Consider the following 11,653-nt stretch of genomic DNA (forward strand, 5'->3'; position numbering starts at 1 on the left):
TCCATATATCATAAAAGAAAAAACCTAGAACATGATCCTTAGACGTGGAGGCAGAGATACCTGAATACTTGAAACAAGAGCAGGATCAACAGCCATTGCCTCAGGATTGATGCCTGATATTGTCTCCCCATCTGCTCGCCATGGCTCAAAAACCAACGCCGAAGGGTTCACAAGAGCTGATTCAATTCCTTTGCCAAGCATGTCCAACAACAACCTTGCTTGCATATCTAAAACCATTGCACGAACTTCTTGAGCATTGGTTCCTTCAAGTAACCGACATTTGATCCTGTCAAGGTTCTGAAAACCATAAAAACGCAACTTATTACCAAACAGTGCAACCAACCTAAATGGAAAGAACGCAAAATTAATTAAATAAATAAAAACACAAAGAACCGCAATAGACTGCCAAGATTTTGTTCAGCGTCTAAGAATCAGTCAATCAGATGCATTGCATCCATATTGGCTACTCATATAATCCAATATCAGATTAACTACAGGCAGTTTCTTTATTTAAAAAAAAATGTGGCTTGATAAAAGAACAGATGAACGGTCTGAACAGATTCCCAAATAGGCTCTGCATGCTCATGGAATAGAGTAGCTTTATTATAAAAACCCAGATGAAAAAAAAAGAACAAGCAGAAAAAAAAGTTTTATAAAGACATAATGGACGGTCCGCGATGCAAACAGTTCAGACATTTAGAAATGAGAAAAGATAAAAGAGTTGGTACGGGTTTAGGAAAACATACAGGTCCATATTGTTGTCTGTGCTGCGTTGAAGGAAGGGAGTGGAAATCAGCATCCATGACAGCAATCACGCTGTTCAGTGAAACTGTAATCATCAAGAAAAAGAAACACATCATCCGATGCTTCCAGCCGTATATTATTCAAACAAGACAGTATAACATTTGAACCACTATGCTCCTTAAAGGTTATATCACTCAAAGCTAAGTTTAAAACAAGATTAAAAAAAAAAAAGAGAAAAGGTTCTTTGAACGATACTCAGCCATTAAAAACCAGAACTTATTCCGAAGCTAAAATATAAACGATCATTTTCTAAGAAAATTTAAATACAACGGCTGTTCCATAACTACAGATCAACTCATTTATGACTGTAGATAATAAAATACCATTCAAATCAAGATTCTTAGCACTAAAGTATACCTATCCCATCTTCTGCAGCACTCTGTGTACAGCCAACTGCATCCCACCAATCAACTCCGACCAAAAGACTCCACCAGAATCTGTTAAAAAAAAATGCGGAGTCATATCTCAAGTCACTATATAAGTTCCTTTGCAAGCGGACGCGGTAGACAATATATACCAGATATTACATACCTCTCAGCAATTGCACGCTCCCATGTCGATTGATCAACCTTTGATTGGTTACGTGGAAGAGCAGGAGGAAGAACACGGATGATTTTCAACATTGTGCAGTCCTTACCAGCATCATGCCATACAGACGCCGAACAACAGCTTGTTGGAGAAAATGCGGGAGCAGCAATTGCAGATCCAACATTTATTTGATAGTTTTCAACGGGTGAAAATGTTGGACCAGAAAAGATATGAACTCCACCACGAAGAAAAGCAATCGCAATTTCACCACCATGAGCAGAATAGACAATCCGCGCCAGCGTACGAATATCACTTGGCAAATCAAAAGGATCAAAAACAACCTTGTTAGCCTTGTAATCACCAGAATCAGGCTCCTTTTGTGCATCCACACTTGGTCCTGCTGCAGCTACTTGATGATTCTTAAAATCTTGAGTCGGTGGTATGCTCATATCCACTCTGGATACCCAGACAGTTTGTGTGGGGACCTGTCCACCAAAATTAGAAGTTGGATTTCCAAATATCTGATGCAGTACAACAGGTTGGACACTAGATTCCCAGCGCTGTACTCTCCAGCCTGTGATTGAGGGACCTTCATCAGGATCATACGGAGACATGTACTGCCCTGCAGACGCAATCAATTAGCATTTATTCTAAACAACAGATTGAAGCCGGTTCACCACCAACAACAAAAAAAAAAAAAACGAGATATGAGCATTTCTATATGGTTCGCCAACAACTCAATGCAAACCGGAAAATGTTTATTCTATCATGGAAACTGTATGAGGTTCAGAGAGGGATACAAACAATACCTTCAACAATAACAACTGCTATCACTGACCCACCACGAGTTGGATCAAAAGCAACAGCAGTAACTCCTGATCCCCATGTTGTGGTTGCTGCAGACTGAGCTGCAGCCTCTGGACTTACATAAGCAGAAAAATTGGATACCGGTGAGCAACTTAGCAATATAGCATCACTAGAATCTTGATTTGTATGCTTCTTCCCTTGCTTTATCTCAGATATCAAATATTCTTGCCAGCTGAACAAGTAAGCAGCTAAAGGAGCAAAGCCTGTCCAAGAAGAAGAACTAAGGGATGGTGGCACACGACTGCCTGTAGAGATTTTTGGAGTTGCCTGAAGTCCATTTCCAGGGCCAGGGGTCACCTCCCATACTACAATTGTTGAGGGGTTTACGATTGGAACTCCTGCTACATGCATGGCACCACTGTCCGTTATAATAGCATCAGCAGCCATTATTCCACTAGGTCCTGCACCTAAAAGACCTTTCTTTGTACTAAACCACTTTGGTGTAGTGCCTCCCTGGTTAGAAGGCCACTGGGACCAATGAAGTTGAACAGATCCGGATGAGAAAACAGAGCATACACAGAGAAAGTTGGGCCACCGAGCTGCAATAAATGATCAAAATCAGAACCGTCACAGAATGTGGAGGAAAATGCACTAACGTCATATCATGTTGCATTGATCTTGACACATATAAATACACACATATATTATATATATATGTATGTATGTCAAAGAGACTGACATAATTAAGTGCATAGTTCTAACTTCTAAATATATGTCAAAAATGAGCCATGAAAGGTGAGTAGAAGTAAACCTGAGCTTTCAGAGTTCTGCGAGAGAAATTTCTCCTCGAAAGTTGACTTTGCATTCGTACCAGAACTTGGCTTGGAGGACAACCACCTATACTGATTTTCAATATAGAAAAAACAAACAGAATAAATTCACTAGGATAAAACTAGAGCAGTAAACCAGGTGGCCAGAAAAAATATCATATTCGCCCTTCAGAACATATACTCAGCAATGGCAGTATCATCTATCCGTTACTCATTCCTTATGTGTTCATGCCGATCATTATAGAAATGCAAATTGGAAGATCTTTTAGAAGTCTAGTAATTTCGCAAAACAGAGAGTTGGGATTTCCAGGAAGCAGTGGTTTCTCCATCTCCGTTATTTAATTTAATAAACTCGTGAATCGTGAATGCACAAACATGTCATGCATATGAGATAGAATGGCAGATAAGTAAAACTTAAATTACATACTGGAGAAGCCCCCGTCAGCCACTTTGTAACAACGGCAATGTCCTGACGCCATTCATGCTCACACTGCCAGGAGGTAGCATCGTGCACTAGATTAGCCGAACCCTGCACAAAAGATCATCTCAGTGTGTTGGTAAAACATCTTGAAACAAGAGCGACATTAAAAGAATAAGATACAGAAGTATTACAGTAAATCCCAGAGATCAGGGGCACTACTAACCTGAGTAGGCTGCGTCCAGATAGTTATCCGTCCATGAAAATTAGCAATGAGTAACGCACGAGGACAAGAAGTGGGAGACCATTCGATAAATTGGACAGAATCACGAGGAGACTCTACACGTAAACAAAAATTACATCATAATCTGAATAAAAAAACTCTAGTTACTAGTAGAGCAACCAAGTTCATTAATAAGCAAGTGATATCAAAAATACCTGCCACAACATTAAAGACAGCACACTCAGTTGGGCGTTCAGGTATCATGATATGTATTGGGATCCAAAAAGGTGGATTTGCTTTCGAGCTGAAACAGATGAGAAGAATCGATAAAGATGATAAATTCATCTCTAACAAATCTTCATAATTACTGAATGACATACAAAAAAAAACAAACCTTGGAATCCTAGCACAGGTCTCGGAAGCACAAGCTATAGCATTCAATTTACCACACCAAGCAACAGCACTGACAAAGAAAAGGAGAAAAATTTGAAGGAACTGATGAGTTTGCAGGTGAAATTATCAATGGGGGGAAAGAGTCAAAACCTGAAGTTACGGCACAATTCAGGAACGCTCATCTTATGAAGCAAATTGGAATTGGGTTGCTTAAGCTTAACACAGAAAACAATAGCTGGACTCACAGGATCAACCTCCATGTTATTATTACTACTACTATCCTCTTCTTTCTCTGCTTCCGATGGATTCTCTAACGATTTCTCCTCAATTGGATCCGTAGAGACAGTCTCCTCCTGATTCTGCTCTACTTCTACTTCTTCTTCCTCCACCTTAGAAGAAGCTGGAGTCTCGATGTCTCCACCGTTGTTATTACCCAAAGAAACTTCTTCTTCTGGGATTTGTTGTTGATTCATGTCAGCGAGAATATATAAAACAAAACCCTAACTTTAATAGAAAAAAATCAGAGAAAAAGAGAGAGAGAGAGAGAGAGTGACAAAAAAAAAGTCGCGATTGAAGGCGACAGAAAGCACTGTTGCGTTAGAAAGAGAGAGAGAAAGTGACGAAACTGCGAGTGGGGTTTATATAACGAGAGACTGACTTAGTGCGGAGATAATTCCAAAAAAAAAACAACACCAACCAATGACCAAAGTCAAAATCAAAATCACGAAATTTTCAATTTTGATTTTTTAGGGTTTGAGTCACACAGTTCGTCCCTCGCCGGGAAAGAGAAGAGAAGAGGAGAGAAAAAAAAAAAAAAAACTCGGTGAAAGTGAATCCGCAAACGACTCTTCTCTCTATTTTTTTATTGTTACCTCTCTTTTTTCTGTTTTTGCAATTTTACCCCTTCTTTTTTAAATTGCGTTTTTAGATCTAATGTACGTTGGCATATTTGTTGTCGTCCTTAATTCAGACAAATTTTTTAAATACAATGACAAATGTTTGGATAAATTGATCATATGATATCATGATTAATTTATCAAGTTTTCCAATATTTGTTTCAAAATGAAATATGGGTGTTTTGTCCAGATTTTTTTTGTAAAAAAAAGGATTGTAAAATTCGGTGTTTCGTTAATCTTGTTTCAAACAAAACTAGTGTGCAAGTAATTATTTTTACTAAAACATCCTAATTAGTTAATATTAATAACAATGACATAAATGTTGTGAACCAAAATAACAATGACATGAATGGTTTAAACCGGATTTTGGCATCAAAATTTTGACGGGTTTAGGCCCAATTTAGCTCAATTAAGCTCCGGTTACTAGTCAAACCAAGTCGGTCCGGTTTTGAAAACATTGGAACGGCTTCTCTCACCCGATCAAAGATCTTTTTTATAAAACAAACATCGTTCGTCTCTTTTGAGTCCTTCTCCCTAAAATTTGCTTCTTCGTTAAGGGATACCAGAAAGAAGAAGAAAAAAAAGACTACCTGAGAGATCGAAAGCAACCATGGCGGGTCGTTACGGATCGCAGGTCACGACGATGACTGTGACCAATACTCCGTCCGCAGATCTAGCTTTTACTAACCTCGCTTACTGCTCCTCTTCCGATCTCCGTCAGTTCTCTGTTCCCGGCTCCGATCTCTTCCTCGCCAACGTTGCCGATAGCTTCATTCTATCTCTATGATATCCTTTTCTCTTGTTTCAATTTCGCGATTCGATTTCTTTGTCACATTGCATTGCGATTGTAACGAGTTGATTGTGCATTTGAAATGGTCTTTTTTTTTTTTTTGTAATTACTGCTAAATTTATGAAATCGGTCTTGGAATTTCGAATCTCAGCCTTAGGAATGACCTATGAGCGTAGTAGTAGTCATTAGTTTTGAGGTATAATTTTGGAACAAGGATGATTTAATAAAATCTGTGCTCCTTTCGTGTTTAAAAATGTTAAACCTGTTCCTTGTGTTATTTGTGAACTTAACTGGTAATTACTGGACATGGAAGCATCCGTGATGGAAACATTGCTCTGAATGCTATTCAAAGGCGTCATGCTAGAGTTTCTACTGGTGATATGGTATCTGTTAGCAGGTAATTTTCATACAGTTTGTTGTTTTTTATCATCATCATCATCATCATCTTCTGGCCTGAAGACGTTTTTTTCTTCTCAATATTGTCTTGTTCTTGCAGATTTGAGCCTCCAGAAAATTTTGATCTGGCTATGCTGACACTCGAGTTGGAATTTGTAAAGAAAGGGACTAAAAGCGAGCAGGTTTGTTTGATATTTATATGATATGTTTCTTGTGATCTTTGTACGCCTTGTGTTTGAACTCAACCTCTCTGTACAATATTGCTTCACAGGTTGATGCTGCTCTCCTCTCAACACAACTAAAGAGGAAATACACCAACCAGGTAGAAAGATTATTGTTATGCCGTCTCTGGCTTTGTTAAGTGTTTGGTTTCTAAAGATTCATGCGTCTCATGATGTGGTTTAAGCATGCAAATGAGTGAAACAATGATTTTCAAATTTGAAGGTCTATATAAACTGATTAGCTGGTTAGATTTTCAATTGAAGCAATGTGTACATGGAACTTGTCATTCACAATATTTTTCTACTGAAGTATTGGGTTTTGGTGACCATTCTGAAAATCCTGTTATATTCGGCTTAAGGTTATTCACTCATGTGTTTCTATGATCTGTGGTATCATTTATATGGTTATTCCTTTAGACCCTCACAAAATCATATAGGTTCTAATTTATTGAACCAATATACACACTGCTTCAGGTCTTGACTGTAGGCCAGAAAGCGACATTTGAGTATCATGGAACTAATTACATTCTTACGGTCAATCGAGCGGATGTGGAGGGTCTGGATCAATCGAAAGGCATCGAAAGAGGGATGCTCTCCCAAGATACGTATATTGTGTTTGAAGCATCAAACGCAAGTGGCATAAAGGTCTGATTTTTATATGTTTTCTATTGTTGTGTTGTTGAATCCGTTACTCTAGGAACTCCTATTAAATGATGGTTCAGTATTACATTTAAAATAGCAAATATAATATCATATCTGATGCTTGCTATTTTGTGGAAACAGATGTGGATTGCTAGTTTGTATCATATTTTTTAAACTTGTATGTTCTTATGCAGATTGTCAACCAACGGGAAGCTGCTAGCAGCAATATATTCAAACATAAGGAATTCAACCTTGAGTCGTTGGGCATAGGTGGTCTGGGTGCAGAGTTTGCTGATATATTTAGAAGAGCTTTTGCTTCTCGTGTATTTCCTCCTCATGTCACCAGCAGGTTTCTTGTTCATTTCTTAAGCAAGTTTTAGACTGTCTTTGTATATATATTCCTTCCTAAGTTTATCTTTGTTGTTCGTGCAGACTGGGAATAAAGCATGTTAAAGGAATGCTTCTTTTCGGACCTCCTGGTACTGGGAAAACCCTTATGGCACGGCAAATTGGAAAGATGCTCAATGGAAAGGATCCAAAGGTATTTCTGATTTACGTAATATTCTCTCAAGAAGAGTTATGATAACTTACAAGCTTGTAGTCCCTAATTTCAATTGTTGTTATCCAGGATTTCTGTCTTTGTTCCAGAATTCTGAATGTTTAATGCTTCTGTGGTTCTTTTGCTTGCATTATAGATCGTTAATGGTCCTGAGGTGCTGAGTAAGTTTGTTGGTGAGACAGAAAAGAATGTAAGAGACTTATTTGCTGATGCTGAGCAAGACCAGAAGACCCTTGGTAAGGAAATATTGTTTTTCCTGATCTGTGCTTTTGTGTTTTTTTTGCCTATCCATAATTGAGCACTCTTATTTTCTTTCTCAGGTGATGCTAGTGAGTTGCATGTCATTATTTTTGATGAAATTGACGCTATTTGTAAGGTACACGACTTTAGCTTCTCCTCTGAATTTCTAGGCTATTTGCTTGAATTTTGACGACAATTCCTATTAATTCTGGGTAATAGATCTTGATTCTGACTCGGTGCTGTGACTGTATTTTGCTCTGAAGTTAAAATATTAATTTTCATGGGATCTGCTGCTTATCTGAGGTTAAACAATAAATTAAAAATCGTATGCTTTGTGATTTTCAGTCAAGAGGCTCCACAAGAGATGGCACAGGTGTCCATGATAGTATTGTAAACCAGCTTTTAACAAAGGTCAGTCAAAGATCAAGCTATTGTCAGTTAAGTCGGAAATTTTACGGATGTGGCTATTGGCTAACACTTTTTTCCAGATAGATGGTGTGGAGGCCTTAAACAATGTCTTGCTTATTGGAATGACAAACAGAAAGGATTTGCTTGATGAAGCTCTTTTAAGGTATCTCTATCCTTTTGCTAATAGATAGTGCTGCCGTTTTTTAAGGTTTTGAAGCTGTTTTTATATCTTAGTTTTATTTCGTTTTTCATTTAAGAAGATACCATCCAATGTGTGTGTCCTCTTACATGAACTTTTGGAATGAGTGTAGTACATATGAATTTAGACTTTTAGTGTTTGGACTATAGGCCTGGAAGATTGGAGGTTCAGGTTGAGATAAGTCTTCCTGATGAAGCTGGGCGTCTACAAATTCTTCAGATTCATACAAACAAGATGAAGGAAAATTCGTTTCTTGGTCATGATATCAATCTCCAAGAGCTTGGTATGACTTCATAAATTATAGTTGTGCAAATTTTGGAATGTTTGATAGACCTTTTTTGTAAACCTACTCTCTGAATGGCAAATATTTTGTATTAGGAAGTCCTAAGAAATCTGTCTTTCTATATGGACTAGCTACTAACTAGCATAAATGTGTCTCTAACGCGATTTATAAATATTGTCTGCCAGCTGCTCGAACAAAAAATTACAGTGGCGCGGAGCTTGAAGGTGTTGTTAAAAGTGCTACATCATATGCATTAAACAGACAATTAAGCATGGATGATCTTACAAAGCCTGTGGAAGAAGAGAATATCAAGATCACTATGGAGGATTTTCTCCATGCAATCTATGAAGTTCAGCCTGCATTCGGAGCCTCCACAGATGACCTGGAACGATGCAGGTAATTTTTTTCAATAAGTGTGTGTTGGTCTGGACGATTTGGGAATAGTTCTTGATAGGATGGGGCTTTTGCACACAGATATGCTGATATTAGTTTCGAAGCCAAACTTAATTCTCGTCTTCCCCGTGAGTCATGCTCAGTTCGCATTACTGACTTTAATTACCTAGGGCCTTCTTTTTTATCTCTTTAAGCAATTTCCATGGATTTCTGAAATTTTAATTAATGAGTGACTTTAGGCAAAGTTTAATTTCACAGATTGTAAATAAAGGAATCGTGTCTAGTATTATTGCTTGCTTATTCGTAATTCCTCAATATTACTCCTATAGTTTCTTTTGTTTCTGCTTAATTTATTTGTGTTTCCAGTGACCACTTGCAAATCATGTACTGCATTTACTTCTGGATTTTTTTATTTGCCAGTGACTTAGTTTTGACAATTTTGACATGTATGTAGACTCAATGGAATGGTTGATTCTGGTGATCGGCATAATCACATTTACAAAAGAGCTATGCTTCTAGTCGAGCAAGTTAAAGTTAGTACTAGAAGTCCTCTAGTCACTTGCCTTCTCGAGGGGCCCAGTGGAAGGTATCTTCCATAGTTTATATAACCCGCAAATTTTTTTGGCTTGCTAATTGTTAAACTTTTTTTCTGGACAGTGGGAAAACTGCCTTAGCTGCCACTGTTGGCATTGATAGCGACTTCCCATATGTTAAAATAGTAAGTATCCATCTTTATTTGTGCAACATATTAGACGTTTCCACCTTTTCTCTTTCTATGATATTGACTTGCTAATTTGTAGGTCTCTGCGGAAACTATGATTGGTCTTTCTGAGAGCACAAAATGTGCTCACATTGTCAAGGTTTGTCCTCTGGAAACACTCTAGTTCTTGTTATTGTGTTGCTCTGTCCACTGATAATCGATTTTTGTCTGAATGCAACTAGGTCTTTGAGGATGCATATAAATCACCAATGAGCATCATTATCCTCGACGACATTGAAAGGTTATTACCTGCTGTTTGTGTTTGTTCAGAACTTTGATCAACAATCTTTTAGCATATGTGGGTAGTTTCTTCTGCGCGGTACTTAAATTTCTGATATTGCAGATTGTTGGAATACGTAGCAATTGGTCCTCGTTTTTCAAACATAATTTCACAGACGCTGATGGTCCTTCTCAAACGACTTCCTCCTAAGGTGCGTTGTTAGCCATTTTGTTATTTCTTATCCATTTTCTTTTATGTTTGATCACCGTACGTTAATTTCTTACAGTGGAACATCTCTAATTTGGTAAAAATTTTGTTCATAGGGGAAGAAACTTCTCGTCTTTGGGACAACAAGTGAACTAACCTTCTTAGATTCTGTTGGTATCTGTGATTCCTTCTCTGTCACTTACTCTGTTCCGACATTGAAAACGGAGGACGCAAAGAAGGTAAACGCTCTATAGCAACACGATTCCTTCTTCATATATGGACTTTTTTGTTTGTCCAGTTCCACCCTTTGTAAACACTCCACCATCCGCTCTCTTTTTTTCCTTTTCATTGTTTGGAGGTGACGACATGATTAGAATTTGCTCAACCATGATAAATACTCTCGCGAGTCTTTTCTAACATTACCCATCAATCCCGATTCTTGAGCTGGTTAAATTCTCAGTTGTTTTTCTTCCTTCTGTTTCTGTGCTTCAGGTGCTACAACAGCTTAACCTCTTCTCAGAGGATGATATCGATGCAGCTGCAGAGGCTCTCAATGACGTAAGTGTTCTCCTTCTCCACACGGAAATAAAACAGACAAAACCATGTTTAAGCTATGTTTTTGTTTGTTTACCTTAACAATGGTTATACTTTTCGCACGCAGATGCCAATCAAGAAGCTTTACATGCTATTAGAGATGGCTGCGCAAGGAGAACACGGGGGATCTGCAGAAGCTATCTATGCTGGGAGAGAGAAGATCAAGATCACGCATTTCTTTGATTGCCTACAAGACATCATTCGATTCTAAGACCTTCCAACATATACGTCTTTATCCCTTGCTTCATTGGCTTGACGTTTTCAAGATATTCTACTTCTTTAAATCGATCTTGGTTTTGTTTTGGAACAAATTTGACCCTCGGATTTTTGTTTTTTCTGGTAGAGGAATGAAACTAAGAAGGGCTATGATACTGTATTTATCCTTTTGCTTTCTTTTTGTGGCTGAAACACAGTCTTTTGATATTAGTTATTAATTCGTGGTTGGTTTGACTCCTATATCCCACTCAAAATGATGGTCCATCTGCCTCTTTGGTAATATGTCCTTGTGCATCTTAAGGACCGCTAAGTGCTATGTTCGTTCCCCATTTTGGACTCCTCATGCGCCTTGTAGATTTGGGACAGCTAGAAAACAAGACTCGCACTTTTTCACACTTTTCATGATCTGCATTGTCGACAATTGCCTTGCCTATTCATCCTCTCACTTGTGATCTCCACGATTGAAAACTCCTTTTAAAGATGCAAACCTTGCTAAAAAAAAATGACCGGAACTTTATAGTTTATAACGACTAGGGGTTGTGCAAGTCAACTTGGTGTAGATAGTAACTCACATGCACACCATTCGATTTTCTTTGCAAGCTCTATAGATCAGAATTCTTGTTTCG

At 38.1% G+C, this 11,653-nt stretch overlaps 2 protein-coding genes across 3 annotated transcripts in view; one reads left to right on the forward strand and one right to left on the reverse strand.

The window, feature by feature from the left end:
• Positions 1-4,809, reverse strand: part of LOC104716336 (mediator of RNA polymerase II transcription subunit 16) — a 10,748-nt gene extending 5,939 nt beyond the window's left edge. For both annotated transcript variants that reach the window (XM_010433725.1, XM_019233801.1), the window contains exons 1-11: positions 4,154-4,809; positions 4,005-4,073; positions 3,826-3,914; positions 3,614-3,726; positions 3,397-3,498; positions 2,951-3,041; positions 2,142-2,738; positions 1,336-1,954; positions 1,162-1,241; positions 747-829; positions 61-297 (exon numbers count right to left, since the gene is read on the reverse strand). In XM_010433725.1, coding sequence (XP_010432027.1) covers positions 61-297; positions 747-829; positions 1,162-1,241; positions 1,336-1,954; positions 2,142-2,738; positions 2,951-3,041; positions 3,397-3,498; positions 3,614-3,726; positions 3,826-3,914; positions 4,005-4,073; positions 4,154-4,476 — 2,403 coding nt within the window. In that variant the 5' untranslated portion in view covers positions 4,477-4,809. The remainder of the gene's footprint in view (positions 1-60; positions 298-746; positions 830-1,161; positions 1,242-1,335; positions 1,955-2,141; positions 2,739-2,950; positions 3,042-3,396; positions 3,499-3,613; positions 3,727-3,825; positions 3,915-4,004; positions 4,074-4,153) is intronic.
• LOC104716346 (vesicle-fusing ATPase) lies at positions 5,411-11,267 on the forward strand. The gene is made up of 21 exons (XM_010433734.2): positions 5,411-5,685; positions 5,991-6,086; positions 6,186-6,267; positions 6,357-6,407; positions 6,781-6,951; positions 7,143-7,297; positions 7,381-7,489; positions 7,644-7,743; positions 7,828-7,883; positions 8,093-8,158; positions 8,236-8,318; positions 8,504-8,637; positions 8,823-9,033; positions 9,485-9,616; positions 9,688-9,748; positions 9,831-9,890; positions 9,973-10,031; positions 10,134-10,221; positions 10,334-10,456; positions 10,710-10,775; positions 10,879-11,267. The coding sequence occupies exons 1-21, from the start codon at positions 5,510-5,512 to the stop codon at positions 11,020-11,022; spliced, it is 2,223 nt and encodes a 740-aa protein (XP_010432036.1). The 5' UTR covers positions 5,411-5,509; the 3' UTR covers positions 11,023-11,267.

This window comes from Camelina sativa, chromosome 2 (genome assembly GCF_000633955.1).
Source record: "Camelina sativa cultivar DH55 chromosome 2, Cs, whole genome shotgun sequence".
In the NCBI taxonomy this organism is placed as follows: Eukaryota; Viridiplantae; Streptophyta; class Magnoliopsida; order Brassicales; family Brassicaceae; genus Camelina; species Camelina sativa.